We start from the raw sequence: 16,035 nt of genomic DNA on the forward strand, positions 1-16,035 counted from the left end.
GGAACCATTAACAGCTGGCAGGCTGAGGCTCACCTCTAAGGGAAGGAAGAGGAAATTGGGGGGAGCAGAGATGCCAAAACAAGAGCCAGTGAAAACACACAGACATTTACCCCCGGCGGCAAGAATTCATTTACCTTTCCTAATAGGTGAAGAAGTGCCTGGCGAAACCGGAGCCTCTGGAACACGAAGAGGTCATACACAGCTGACACAGCCAGCACCGTCACCCCCTGCTCCTTCCAAAGCATGCTGGCTGCTGCAAACCACAGGCTACCCAGCATCCAGCCCCAGCACCTGATGACAGAGCCTCCACCACATTGCCTGTTCTGGAAGGCCCCATGTGGCACCGATCGGAGTCCACAGTGTCTCACATAGCAGAGAAGAGACAGCAAGAAAAACAAAGCGGCACCAACGTCCGCCCTTCCCACCACACCAGCGACTGCTTCAGTGTGAATCGGGTGGGAGGCAAAAAGCAGGCCTGCCAAAAGGCTCCACAGTCCCCCACCCAGCAGAGGCCGGCTGAAGGCTGTGACAAGGGCTGTGACCAGGCCGTGCAGCACCACATTCAGTAAGTGGTAGCCCCAAGGGTTGAGGCCGTGCAGGGAGTAGTTGAGGCGGAAGGAGAGGGTGCAGAGTGGACGGAAAGACTTGTGGCTGCCACTGTGAGTGAGCAAAGTGCCCCAGAAGTCGTCGTACAGGATGTTGGTCCAGGGAGTCTCAGGGAGAAGATCCTGGTTGGTCTTGATGGCTCGGCTGAAAGAACGAAAGGAACAGGTCAGAGGCGTTTTTTGATTTAATATTGATATTTTGTGCTATGAGCCACCATTTTCAACATACAAGTATGCATGTAGTCAGTTTAAAATATTAGATTAAAGCAACTTTAAGGTCAACATTCTTTAAAATGTGTTTTCAACTGCGTGTATTAATAAAGAATTTCTTTGCAGAAGCCCTTACGTAGCATCCATCTGAATTGTGTACACAGAGATAGGAGTCATTTGGAATACTAAGTTTTCTATCTTGCTTATCATGCACTCATAAGTGAAACTTAATAGACAAATGCAATGAGAACACCACAGAGTATTTGATTAAACACAGAGACATGTGCACGCTGCTGAGCTCTCACACACACAGCATGCGCATATGTCACATATACCTGCAAACACACACACACAGACAGGTGGTATAACACCCCCGAAGCTGCTGCGGATTCTCGTAATTAGCGTCTCATTACTGAGGGACATGAGCTGCATTCGTGTACAGTCACAGACTGCAACAAATGAAGATCACCGCAGAGACTGAGACTGATGAATGGGATCGCTGCTACAACAACAACTCGAAGCCAGGTGAGGGAAAGAAGAAGCTTGTGTAGATATTCCACACATTATAAGTGTTTACCAGGAGAAAAGTGAGAGCACAAAATAAAGACAAAGGAATCAGTAACAGAGGGGAAACTGCAGTGAAACTTACATTTTCCATACACTTTAATAAAAGTCTGTGTTGTCACAAAGCACCTCAGGGCACTTTCTTGAACAAACTGACCTTTAACAAACTTTAATCAGTCAAATGATAAAAGTCACTGAATGTCTTCTTAAATTTCTATTTACTTTTTTCTGTAATCTTTAAATTCCCAAGAAATCATTTGTCACTCTGGTCTGCTCTCTGCAATAAGTCAGTAATATTGTTATCATGGCTACAAAGTCACCAACTTAGCCACACATACACACACAGATTCCTCCATCAGTTACCACAGCAACCAATGCAGATATAGAAATTCAATCAATCTTTTAAATGACAGCGCAACAGTCAGTCCTAAAAATGTGATTTGCCTAATTAAACCAGGTAGTTAATTTTTTTTTTAATATAATTCAGGTTTATAAAACTGTATTTTCACTAGATCAGTGCAAAACTGAGTTATTTTCCCATTGACTGAAACAGGCAGTATCTGAAATTTCTGGGTAAAGCGAGAGAAGCCCTGTTTTCGTGGAAAGCAGCGGTGCATATCCAGTTTTTTTTGCAGCATTTGCTTTCCCACCATGAACAGCTATGTCAAATAAAAAATATTCTTGCTTCACAGCTGCATGCATACAGCAACCAGTCAACATATAATTTATATCAATTTCTGTCAAGACTTGTTCTTCAAATTGTGCAATATAAAATGTCACCACTGAAGACAAAAAACAAAACAAAAAACTGTGTGTCCTTGTTCTTTCATGTGCTCACTACATCCTAACACCTTCTGTGTGGCTTTCCTCTTTTCCTCCTCCTTGGGAGCTCCATTTTTACCTACCCTTTGTCTAATATATCCACTATCCTTCCTCTGCACCTTTCCAAACCATCAAAACTTGCCTCTCCAATTTTGCCTCCAAACTGCTCAACCTGAGCCGTTCCTCTCATACATTTCTAATCCTGTCCCTCCTGGTCACTCCCAATGAAAATCATAAATCTTTAACTCTGCCACCTCCAGCTTGTAAACCTTCCCCTTTACTCTTGCTACCATTCTTCTGTCACAAATCACACTTGTCTCCATCCACTCCACCCTGCCTGCACTCTCTTCTTCACCTTTCCTGTGCACAGTCCGTTGGCTTGAATGGTTGAAGCCAGGTATTTAAACTCATCCACCTTCAATACTTCTAGTCCTTGCATATTCACAGCTCACTCCCTACATTTAAAGGCCTTTATTTTTACTTATTACCTCTGGCAACACCTACCCATGATCCTCCTCCTCCTGTCTTCGGAGCACAGTTTAGCTCCACTGGCATCTTACTGATCAACTGTACCAAAGGCAGTTGTTGTTAACTGATCTGGTATGGATATGTAATTGATGGCCCGCATATATGATTTGGCATTGATTTTATGCTCAATGTCCCTCCTGACGCAAACCAGGCCTGTGACCAGCGTGTGCCGGGGCCCACACCCCACACCCACTCATGATGACTTTGACCTTTCATCACTTCATCCTTGGGTTCAAGTGCCAAATCTAAAGGCATTCCATCATCACATGGAAGAGAGATTGCATTTACAACATTGATGAAATAAAATTACCCTTTAGCCAGCTAAGCCATAAAAATAAGTGCAGCATTTGAAAAGCAGGACTGATGCACTGAATAAATGAAAAGGGGACTGAAAACACCAGAACACCAGTGTCTGCACTGAAAAATCTGCTGAGTGTTTGATGGATAGTAATTTGATGCAATGTCAAGTATCACTGAGGCAGTGTGGTTTTCAAAGAAGGGTTGCATGCTGTCGAGAATGCAGCCTAATGAGTACCTACGAGGTGACTGGAGCAGACAAAGAAAATATTACTGTAGATCAAATTATAGTGGATGTAGAAAAACAGAGAAGCCCACAATACAAGAAATACGCCACTAATTGTTGGAACAGGAAATAAGAGTAAACTGTGTTTAATTTATAACATAGAGAAAACCAAAAGATAGCCAGATCTACTGATCTCAGAGCTGACTTGCCAATTAAAAGCAGCTGGGTGATGACAACAAGCAGATTCATTCCAGCTTTTCTTATCCTCTGAGGACAATGCTGATTTTTTTTTTTTTTTAAACCAGGCTGAATATATTATTTTAATATCGCTAGGAGAAGCTTGGGTTATGTGAGGTTGATTGCAAAAGCTTTGCGTTTCCAGGATTTTAACACTGACCCAGTAGTATCCCCTCCTCTCTCTCTCTCTCTGGGTTTGATCATCCTTTGCAATGTTTCTGTGTTTGTGCATGGCACACTCGGGAAGGAAAGGAACAGCAAAAGGAGGCCAGTTGGGGACTTCCTTTGTCTACAGACTGTAACTCAGAGCTGAGCTTATAAAAAAAAAGAGGACAGGGGAGAAAAAGACAGGGAGAAAGAGACCAAGCTGCCAGCCTGTAATAGAAGACAAGATAAAAGTAAAAGAATAACTAAGACAGCAAAGAGAGAGGGAAAAAAGTCAACCCATTAGCCTACAGATCCAGTGTCAAAACAATAACTGCTGAAGGAATTAATTTAAATGTTTTTTCCTTCAAGCCTTCAGTCCTGTCATCGCGTGAGCTGTAGTAAATTCCTGCATTTCCCAAGATTGTTCTGTCAGGGAAAAGCATTGTGTATTTCTCAGGCTCTCACTTACAGCATATAATATTTCTAAGGAGGCGATGCATTACATCATGCAGTTTACAAAGCCTCTTCCTTTTTTACTGTAGTTCCACATTGAGCTGTTATTTATGAAATGATTTACAGTCCCAGCATAGCGTGGAGTATGAGGACAGCGAGGACTGAGGATACAAGGAAAATAAATGTATCCCGTGTTTATAAGAAATTCAAGTTTTATAAGCACCTGTGTGCACGGTCTTTAAAGTAATCTCAGATTACAACTCATTCTATGCTTATCCCAAAACACTCCTAAAAGATGTTGGCTATTTACTGAAGCAGAATAAATATTTTGTCCGTGAAAATCTGCAACTCTGCTCACGCTTCTTCCCATCCTGTCCCTTCGGGCGCTTAGTTAGCACACCATGAAATCCATACATGGCTTGATTCAGTCTCACCCAGCTCCCTTGTGTCCCTCTCCATGTCTTGGGTCTCAAAACTCTGCGGTGATAAATAATTTAAATATTCAAATCAGCACCAACCACTCATCTCCCTCCCTGCTCCTGCCCGGCACTGGAGGATGAAAAGAATGCATTACCCATGAGAGTTTGGCAACGGGTCTGTGCATGCGCACGCAAAGGAATAAATGGTTACATGCGACGTGTCCGTTCTTTGTGTTTGCGAGTGTATGCGCATGTGAGATTGTGTGACAAGAGAGCCTGTGCTGATGGCTTCATTGAGGCCCGTCTCTGCAGCGGTGCAGATAGAGTGGCCTCCCAGAGTGATTGCTCTTACAGAAGGGGGTCTTTTGTATTCAAACGCCGTATGTGGGGCAGGCAGGCAGGCTGCAGGGCACTCTATTCACAATCCGTAAAGTACAGGACGGGGTTTGGGCTTTTCAATTTTCTTCCCCCCCCCCCCACTTTTTTTGGTGGGGGAGGTAATGAGGGATTTCCACATTGTCTGAAAAGACACATTGGTGAGCAGGGATTTTTTTCCCCCTCTTTAGATCAATTTGTGATGGGGTGAGGTCTACTTTCACCTGTCCACTGCTTTTAGTGGAAAGAAAATTGGCTGTCTTTCAGTGTTTGGGTATGTTTTTTTGCTCATTATGCAAATGAACCTCTCCAAGCGGTGATCTCACCACCAGTCATTTGGTTTTTCATGTGTTGTTGTTGCCCACAGACACACACCAGACTTTTTCCTACACTGGATGTGAAAAATATGGACAAATATTTCACAAATATTTATTCTAAAGTGTCTCCAATATATTATGAGTTATGCCCTGTATAAACTTCATAAATGACAATTTTACCAAAACCCAGATAAAAGACAAGCAAATTCCTACAGTTTAAGAAGATTGAATTTTAAAGTAAATGTATTTAAAAAAACAAATATAGCATACCAGCAGATATTACTACCATTTTTTACTATTTTGTCCCTTTGCTACAGTGCATAAAAATGCATAACTTCCTTAACGGCTTAAGGATTTATATTTACTGTCACCAACAACCAATCTTTGTCACGAGTTGCACAAACTTGGTCTTCAGAGCTATTTCACTGATTAAAGAAAGAACTCTAAACATTTACTCAATTGCTCAAAGATCAGATCACATCCCAGAAGAGGCTCTCATGCTCCATCACAACAAATGAGGAAAACAGGAATTCAGACCCAGTAATGGTAAAGAGCATCCTGACAATTTTCAAAATAAAACACCCCGCTTCTGGTCTACTTTGCAGTATTACACTTTACAAAAAATACCATTGCTACGGTGGCTTTAGGATATTTTAGTTATATTTAGTATGTTGTTTTTTTTAAATTGATAGAACGCACTCCTCAGTACTAAAAGGGAGCATTCCAGGAGTTCTAGGTACACTTGTAAATTGTTGTGATTTCAAAGTAAGTTTCAGGATGTAGGTGAGCACTAAGAACAATTTTGTAATCACAATCAGCGAGCCTTAGAAATTGCACTCAGTTGCAGATATGCTGCAGACACCATGGATGAGTAGTCATTTCTGTTACTCTTTTTATTTCATGTTTGCTTAAGGTTGGCCTGAAAACTAATGTTGGTGTGTTGTAGTGTAGTTTCTCTGGCATCACAAAAAGTGTGTTTGCAGACCAGGCAGATGTCTGCAAACACATGCTCTCCATGTGATGAAGAAATTTATGTCAGTAAGACCAAAACAGAGCCCAGCACAATAAAGCCACCGGATCTCCTCCTAGTAGGGGTCGAGGCTTCAAGGGCTCCGTGTGTTGTCATATTGTATGGACATCAGCTAAAATCTTGAATCCCAAGATAAACAGACTGCATCCCATCCAAAACTTGTTTCCTTAACTGCAACCTTTTAAAGTTCAGCTTACAGATTTCTCTCCCACTGCGTGCTGGGTGAATAAATCATTAGTTTACATGTTTTTTGCGACCTTTACTCAAAGGACAACAGTATTAACAACATTGCAAAACACTGCACTTGAGCCTATTTTAAATATTTGGGCCCTCGTCCAGCTTCGTACGTCTGCAGCATGTACACTGGCAAGCCTGTTCCGCTGTAATAAACATGTCTAGTATAAACTGCCATCACTTAACATAATCAGAACTGGCTGAATTACAGGCGTTTTGAGCAGAGTGCATCCTGCTGCTCCCCGACAGCAGTAACGAGATGGATTAGCCAATCATCATAAAACAGCACTGTTAATGGACACTGGCCTAGACATTATTTCATGGATATCATCACCTCTTGGTTCGGTTTCCTTTCACTTCTCTTCCATTTGCTTCTATTAATGCAGATCCATTTCCCCATTTTTTTTATTCACTCCTGCTTTATATAAAGTCAACACCACTGTGTCCATTTCCTCCATTTCTTTTGTCCTCCACCTTTCTCTTTATCTTCGCCATCAGCCTCTAAAGCCTTATCTGCTCCAGATCCTGCTTCGCTACCAAACCTTTTACAATATGACTTGTCTGGCCAAGATCTATTAAATTCCCATCTCCTTTACTTGAGCAATCTGAGTGCTAATTAAACTCACAGACAGAGAGCGGCAGCAGACCGGCCTATTCACACACTGCTAATCTTGGTCTGGCGCACCGCTGAAGTAAACACGGCACTGATGCTGCTGGCTTTGTGCAGAAGTATCAGGAATGCAGATAATTAAAACTTTACGAGGAGAAAAACTGTCCGCAATGGAGGGGACAAAGCAAATTCATATCACACTGGCACAGCAGAAAATGTGTACAGGTGGAGGGTTTAATTAGATGAGCTGCCGTCTCTGTAAACAAATAAGAGCTGCAAGACTTATGTGTTTGTGCACCCATTTCATTCTGAAGTTAATTACTGTTATGGAGGGACACCAATGCCAAAATCTGAAATAAATGAATAAGTAACTCAGTACACAAATATGCCAAATATGGCATTAATTCATTTCAAAAATATGAATTCATGAATTTATATTTGTAATATTTTCCCATTCATTTCTTTTGTTAATATTAATTTCCCTTTGCATTCAACACTTTTCTTTGTGAATTCATTCATGCCTGTGTTTATTTTTCATGTCAATTCTACATTTAATACCATATGAACTGTTCACTGACTCACTTGTTTTAACTCAGATATATTTTTGATTCTAATAGTCTATTAAAATGAATTTAAAAATAAACCTCTTTTAACATCACTTTAAGCTTAATCTGTATATTTTCTCTGCATCGTCTTTGCTTTGAAGTATTTGAATTATTAAACCGACATATATATGCTTCTGAAAAGATTGCTGATAAAAACACTTGTCAATAAATAGATTTGGGAACCTTTGAGTTCTTAAAATTATTAGTATTTTTACTGTGCTGCAACTGAGTCCAGTTATTGATTTCATCTTCATTTCAATTCAGTCTCACATACAGTGGGATAAAGGCCAGTGTGTTAAAGAGAGGGCTTGTATATGGGTGGATGGGTGGATGTAAAGAGTCCAGAGAGCTTCTGTGTTAATCCAATGCTAACAGGATTGGAAGGTGATCATATAGTGCTCTGAGTTTCTGAGACATGCACAGAGGTTGAGGTCAATAACTAATCTGATTTAGGTCTGTGTATTATATGTACGTGTGCTCAAGTCTCCTCACTTTTGATTCTACAATACAGTGTCCTGATCCAGCTGGGGAAGGCGTTGTTGCCTGTAAACGCCACAGATAAGGCTGAAGATAAATATTCCATGAGGCACCTAACACGTCAAATCTCGGCAAATGAGTGTCACAGAGCTAGATTTATGGGCTTGCAAAGTATGGTGAGCCTCTATTTTAAGCCGGCTAGATCACATAGTAACTTTTGCTGAACGCATACCCTCGTCTGGAGCAGGTTATGTTCAGAGTTTTGGTTCGTCATGGATTATTTTTCCCATGACATGCTCTAACTGCCTACACTCATCATTGGCATGAATGTCATGGTAATTTGGGGCTTTTAATGATTTCTTTGAACTGTTCTTTTTCCAGGGTGGAATGAACAGACAACATACAACTTTAATAACTTTTAAAAAAAAAAGAATTGGGTGAACAAGTGTGAATTTATTTTTTTGAGCTGCAGAAGCCAACATACACAAGTTCAATGCCGTGTGGAGAAAAGATTGAGCTGTTTGGCCAAAATGACAAGAGGAGTAGAGTTTAGGTTTTAAAACCTCAGAACACTGTACCAGTTGTTAAGCATGGTTATGGTAGTATCATGCTTTGGGGCTGTTTTGCTGCAGATATTACTGGTACGCTGCACAAAGTGGATGGAATAATAAAGAAGGTAGACTACCTCAAAGCTCTTCTTTACCTCAAATCAATATCCAGACAGTTAAAACTTGGACACAATTGGGTTTTCCAATTCTAAATACAAAGCAAGCTAACATTAAACTTCTAGACAGAATATTCATGCCCTTGATGAGTGTATGTAAATATCTGACCAGAACTGTAGTTTCAGCAATTCATGTCCATTAGGTTGGTGATGCAGATAATCTCCAAATATGTTTTTATAGATGTTTTTATCCTTATCTGCTGCAACTCCATTTTACACTGCTAACTGTAGCTAGTAGAACAGATAATCAATTTTATCATAATTTCTGCCCAACAACTGCAAAAATCTAGTATAAAGTCATTATGTTTGCTTGCTTGCCCCAAGTCATTCACTGGCTGATTATGATCTGCTATAATCCTGTGAGTACGTTGCCACAACATGATGACAGACTATGAGGAGATGATGATGAAGATGAGTGAGATGCTGAGGGGGATCAGAACCCACAGTTCATAATTACCTGTTCTCAATATTACCTAAAGTAATTACCCCTGGTAAACCTACTTTTTTCTTATTTGAACCGTAATTTTTCTCCTCATAAAATTGTTATGCTGGAGACTCAATGAGAAAATAAAGACATTCATCATTTTTTATCAACTTTTGTATCTGTTTAGTTTGTGTATCTGAAAGGTCAGGAAGTGAGCATTAAGGGTGTGTTTAAACATCACACGTCATCAACGCGACTCGCAGAACAATACCAGAAGTGGCACCGCTAATTTCCCACACTTTGTCCCACCCCAGTGTGGCACGAATATGGGAGGAGGGGGGAAAAAATGCATAAATGTCTAAGATAGCATTCATAAAACCCATGCAGCCAGTGGCCTGGTGAAAGACTTGTACAAAGGTTTTCAGAGGCTCTTCCTTTTCCTTGTGCGTGAGGCAACATCTGATATTAATTTGGCTGATTTTATGCAGAGTTCAGATATAATGAATTGTTTCTTTCAATCAACTGAAATGTACTAAATGTGATAAACAGCTGCTGGATGGTGTTCCATATAAACTGGGCTCTGAAAACTGGCAAGATTTTCATTTGTTTTTTATGTTATTTGAAAGAAAACCTGAGACACAAGATGAAGCTTATTTTATATTCAAGGTACTAGACTTTTTTTTTTCTTGCTCGCTCAGTTTGTTGGATCTATATTTTCCATTGATTTAATAGCCCATCATGCTGCTCCCAGCAGTTTTCCCTTGGGTGGAAAAAAACCCCCACATTCAGCTGAATGAACAGACCATTTAGATGACTGATTTTAACTCTTCACGTAAATGTGAAATAGCTGCAATTAATTCAGCCAATGTGCATATTTGCAGCCATTTCCATGGTCACAAATCCCTCCAGTGGATGTATGTTTACTCTGAGGAAATGCTTCTTGACCAAGTGTTTATGAGGAAATTGTTTATTGTGTAAAGGTAGCCCACTATCCCAACAGTTGTATATAAACAAAACTTGCACAAACACTGTAAAGGAAAGGCTGGTCTTTCTCAAGCTCTGTTATTGAAAACACTGTGACTTCAATGCAACCCAGCTTTACACTGGCATACATAATTAGGCTGTAAAGAACATACAGTTGCATCCACATACTGTTTTTGCATTCATACACTCCTGTTTCCACATACCATGGACCAAATGCAAAGCTGCAATCAATCCATCCATCCTTCAACCGCCTATCTAATTCAGGGAATTTTTTGAGTCTTAAATTGGCTGAACTGCTTGTTTATGTTAATTATTTTCTGTTCATATACAGTCCCGATCAAAAGTTTAAGACCACTTAAAAAAATGGCAAAAAAAAAATCATATTTTGCATGGTTGGATCTTAACAAGGTTCCAATTAGAGCTTCAATATGCAACAAGAAGAAATGGGAGTGAGTAATAACTCAAATTTGCTTACACTCTAAGAACAGATAAACTAATTTGCTATGTCATGCATAAGCTGTGATGACGCCTAATGGACAACTGGATACCATCGCTGCAACATTTGGCCTCAGCCCAATTAAATATTATAACTATCTGCAGATTTAACTGTTGCAATCAATTGTAAGCTCTCACTTATGACTCATCACTGAAGTCCAGCTGTTTTAGCTTCAGGTCAACTCACTGTTGATTAAGATAAAGGCGCCTCTACATCCTCAGTCTGCCTAAGCTGGCGAGTCAGGGCAAGAGATTTCTTCCGGGGGCTTTGAGCTTCAAAGAGGGAGAAACAGTGTGAGTTCAACATCAGGAAGTTGGCTGTCTCTCTTTTGTCAGGGAACGGACTTGCTTTCATGTTTCCTATAAAGCCGGTTTCCTGATAAGCAGCACAACTAAAACCCAGCAGTGCACTGCCCTAAGTCAATGCCCTAAATAAACCTTGAACACGAATTGTCCAATTTTTAAGTTTCTTAATGTATATCAGAATTGTTTCACAAGTGTTCAAACATTGTAATATCGGTTTTGATTAGTGTGAAAAGTACTGACGAAAGGCTGGGAATTTGATATAACAATGAGAAAACTGACTGTAGTCTAAAGCATGAGTGAAGCTATGTGAAAATTCATGCCTCTTGCAAATATCGTGACTGACTGAGCGATGCTGATGATTCAGTTTATGTAGAAATTATAGATGCGGTTTTGTCTTAAATGACATGTTTCATTATTTTCTGTTTTTATTATACTTAAATCAAATGAAAAGACTAACAACAACAACTGGGTCTAATGATTTGTCTGTTTATCCATGCAATCTTGGTAGCTGTGGCTAACTGAACCCGATGTTGCTCCCAGTGGAAGGCAATTACCTTGTATGGCAACCAATGATATGTTAATGAGAAATGCAGTAAAGAGTTTTACAGAGCTTTGGTAAGGTTAAAAGACCGTTTATGAGTGCAGACCATTTATCTTAACCCAAAGTGACAGATTTGGGGAAATATAAGACTCAGACTTACTGAAAATTATTTCTGTCTGTTTAGCTTTAGTTTAGAGCCAGGAAGTAATTAACTTTGCTGGTTTTGTCCTTTTACAAGAACTGACCCCCCCAAGAAATACTTCCATTCTGCTCGTTAAATAAGTATCTTCTGTTCATGCTCAACGGACAGTAAAAACTAGTATAAACCAATTGATGTGATCCCATTCTCAGCAGTTTTGTGATACAATGATGAGCTGTTCACTGTTTTATACACTGAAACAAAGTTTTGTTTAAAACTTTTGCAAAGTCTTGAATAAAACCCACTGTCAATATATGGAATTAGTGGTTAAAAGATCATGAACCTAATCATTGAGAGTGTTACTCCCTCGTCTGTTTTTCAGCAGATTGATTACCCAGTCTTTATCTCCATCTATGTGATTGATTGATCACTTCCCATTACGCTTGTCCCGCAAAATCGAAATGATCTGACTACAATGTCTCCACTGCCACCTCAGCTAAAAATGGTGGCCGGGGCCCCTGCAGTATTTCCTGAGAGCTGATGTCAATAAAAGGTTGTGATGAATCCTCAGACTCACCAGCGGGAAGGCTATGAGAAATCAATTGCTAATAAATCTAATGCTTTACATCTCTACAGGGGGGAGCAGAGCAGGTGCAGTGAACAGAAAGACTTGGTTGAGATTTAAAGAGGCCAGCCCTCACAGCACAAAAAAAGCTTTATGTTGAAAGGGGTTAGGGTTAACTTACCGGACTGAATTGCAGAAGTTGTGCAACTGTTCATCCTTGAAGAATAGCAGTTTAAGTATGTTGCAGACCAGCTATATAGAGTTGTCGTACAAACGACTAGATGCATTTATGCTGAAAAACAATAGAGACTAAGGCTTGGCTAGTATTTCAAGTGTAGCTTTTCAATTCAACAGCAAATTACAGTTTTGCATCTCCACGAACACCCCACAGACCACCAGGAATGCTTATATACAGTTGTGTTTATCCTGTATACATTAAAATGGGAGCCCTACTGCAAAATTTATAGAATTCTGCTAAGCCTCACCCAATAAATATGCCATACAGTTTGGTACTGTGCCCAACAGCAGACGCAGCGTGAAACACTTTTAAAAGAGTCCAATGTCCAGGAGCAATGGATGCTGAGTTTTATAGGGTTTCCCCACACAGCCAGCTCTTATCAGTGAAACAGTGGCCAACTCTAACACCCTCCATCCCACCAGTAAGATCCAGCCAGAACAACCTCCAGCAATGTTACCAAAAAGCAAATGAGCAGCCAATCACCTCTCAGTTTTCCATCTAGCTTAGGCTCGACAGTTAATTACAGTGTCTGACTGTGGATGTGTAATTAGAGAGGCCTCCGCGAGTCGCCTGCATCCCGTGATAAATGTGATGCTTGATTAAAAACGGACAGAGCTCTGTACCCTGACTTAGTCAAACAATGCATAAATCAGTGTTGTGTACAGGCTGGGGATACGGTGTAAAATGCAAGACAGTTGTTGTTGTTGTATCTTCGCTTGCTGGGATTAATTATTGCTTCAACATGAAAAGCAAAGAAAGCCTGTTTTACTCAGGTCTTAATTTGCTGCGTCCCATTTTTTATCACCTCATACTATGTGAAAACAAGCGTTTATACTTAAACCCCAAACTACTATTTAAATGTAAAAAAAAAAAAAAGACAAATTTTTATTTAACTTCAAATTCAAGAGCACTGGGGGGAAAAAAGAACCACTTTTACAAATTAATTGTTATGCTTTGCTTAATTGCTTAATGTTATGGCTAATTCGATTAATTAAGCATAACAGAGATGCTTATTCATAAAACGGTCATCACTGAGTCACAGAGTATTCCTTTACACTTTATCCCAACTGATTGAGCTTTTGTGAGTTGTCATGCCCCAGAGGCCCATTCTTGGAAAAGAAAAACCCTAATTAATTATAAGTCTATAATTATATTTCAATTAAAACTGCAATTTAATCAACCGGACGTCTATGGCACAATCCAGGAGGGGATGTCCCTAAAATTATTGCATTAATTTAGGCTAATGCTCTCTCTATTATTGCAAAATCAGGCCACCAAACAGCCTGGCAAATCCTGTAGGAAGCCTTTGGACTACATCATAGATGGAGAAGCATATTAATATATAACATATGAATATATATTTTGTTGGCTTTGGAATATGAAATGCTTTAAAATAACATTAGCTTTTGACTTCTCAGTGAGGCTCTAAAAACTGAGGTACCTGCATTTTTTTATATTCATATTACAGTTGTCACAATACAAATAAAAGACACTATATGTGGTACCATTTTCAATAACACATTGCTAAAAAAAAGAAGCATTGTTTTAATGAAGAACAAGACTGGTCCGAGCAATTGTATTCACCTACAGCCTTGTTTATTTCCTGTGTGTCTGAAGACCTGGCATCATTTTATTATTAGCCATAGTTCCTATCTGCCACTTTAATGATAACTTAACAGACAGCTAATAATTGGTAATGGTTAAACGGAAAACATTAACGTGTGCACCGGCCAAGTTAATCTTTATAAAGACTGCTTAACACTACATTGTTGTTGAATCGGGAGCTTTACCCTCACAAAACTTTGCCTAAAGATCAGGGTGGCAGTCTTTAAGATGGGTTTGTTGTGCTGCTGTTCAAGTGTTCAGCTGCTAGTGAAGGGAGGGGCTGTGTGTCTACAGCAGTCCTGTGTGAAGCTGTGCATCAGCTGGAGGAGGTGAAGATGGCACTGCCGCTTTTAATACTGTTGAAAAATGGATATTAGTATCCAAGTATTTTTTTGTTTATTTGTTCTTTCGATAACCACAAGTAGTGTATCTATTCTTTCTTCTGGCGTTTTCCTGTTTGAGGTTACCTGGGCTTTACTGCACCAGTTTTTTCTGTTTAGTCTTTACTCCCTCCCTTCATCATCTCCCACATGTTCATGAGTCTTCCTCATCATTCCCTGCATTTTGGGGTAGGTTTTTTTTTTTGCTTTTGTGTTTTGTCCATATTTGGGACTCTTCTGTTTTATCAAGCATCACTAATTGAAGTGTTTTAATCTTCTGAATTTTGTCTTTCTCTTTCTCTTATCTCCATTTGTCTGCAGCTGGGTCCAACTTAGAAACAGTGTTGCAGCATGACAGCCTGTCTACCACTACATTGTGCAGCTGAAGTCTCCATTAAAGAAAAAAATTATTACATTGTATTTTTGTATCCAAATACTCTAATATTATAGTCACAATACATACATTTTTTTAAACAGCAGGTAAAATTCTCTTTCCTTTTCCTCTTTAATTCACTTCACCTTTTGCTTCTACAATCAATTCCACTGGCCTACTTCCAAATAGCTGCAGGTGTTGGCACAGTGACCTATAAAAAGGTGCACCCCCCGCCACCTAAACTAATCACTATGAAACACTCCTTCTTCCATATTTGAATTGAAATAGGGGGTCCAAGACCAGGCCAGTGCCTGGCATTGATTGTTCTCTATGGGGAATAGATGGGTGTTGACAGGTCACGAAGAGTCGTGTCTCCGAAATGGTTGCCAGTGTTCTCGTCTCACTTTTCACCCAAGTCCAGCTGTGTAACTTAAATGCACATGTTCAAATTTACACGCAGAGCACCAGGTGTGGACACAAAGCATCACCGATTCCCTCTCCGGTCTTGCTGGCCTACTTTGTTCACTTGCAATGTCCAACAGAGTCTATTGTCCTTCACCGAGGATAAGGTTCCTTCTCTTGTTCTCCTTAAAAATAGCACACAGACATAAAAAAAATGGTATTTTAAATTTTTTTAATTCCTGAAGGTTAATCAAAAAATTATGAGGATTCTATAATCATACTACAGATCTTTGCCACTGAGACACAACTTCTGTTCAGACTTTGGAGTTTCTTTGAGAAACTGGATCGGTTTTGATCTGCAATCGAGATTATAATGAAGACAAGTTTAATTGCTGATGACAAATCACAGAGCCAGTAGAGGATCGCAGTGCTGCAGCGCTGCCAAGGGAGCAGCTGGAGAAACAAAGCAGCATTCTGTTTCTGCTCAAACGCTTTCTGTCTCTGATTAGGAAAAAAAAAAAAATTCACTTTAATGCTCCCCCAGAATCGTTTTGTAATCCGATCACAAATTTAAAAATGCAGCTATTTTGAGAATGTAGAGGATTTGCATTATACGTAAAGAATGGCTACGAGTCTTACAGAAAACAGTGTTCAGTGTCACATTCTGGACCAGTCAAGTTTCTCTCTGTTTTGACAGCTTTCA

At 39.8% G+C, this 16,035-nt stretch overlaps 1 protein-coding gene across 1 annotated transcript in view; it reads right to left on the reverse strand.

Annotated features, from left to right (window-relative positions):
- Nucleotides 1-16,035, reverse strand: part of tmtc2a (transmembrane O-mannosyltransferase targeting cadherins 2a) — a 63,938-nt gene that overhangs the window by 33,487 nt on the left and 14,416 nt on the right. Inside the window, exon 2 of the mRNA XM_003444998.5 lies at nucleotides 135-750. Coding sequence (XP_003445046.1) covers nucleotides 135-750 — 616 coding nt within the window. The remainder of the gene's footprint in view (nucleotides 1-134; nucleotides 751-16,035) is intronic.

The sequence above is a fragment of the Oreochromis niloticus genome, linkage group LG17 (genome assembly GCF_001858045.2).
Source record: "Oreochromis niloticus isolate F11D_XX linkage group LG17, O_niloticus_UMD_NMBU, whole genome shotgun sequence".
NCBI classification, from domain to species: domain Eukaryota; kingdom Metazoa; phylum Chordata; class Actinopteri; order Cichliformes; family Cichlidae; genus Oreochromis; species Oreochromis niloticus.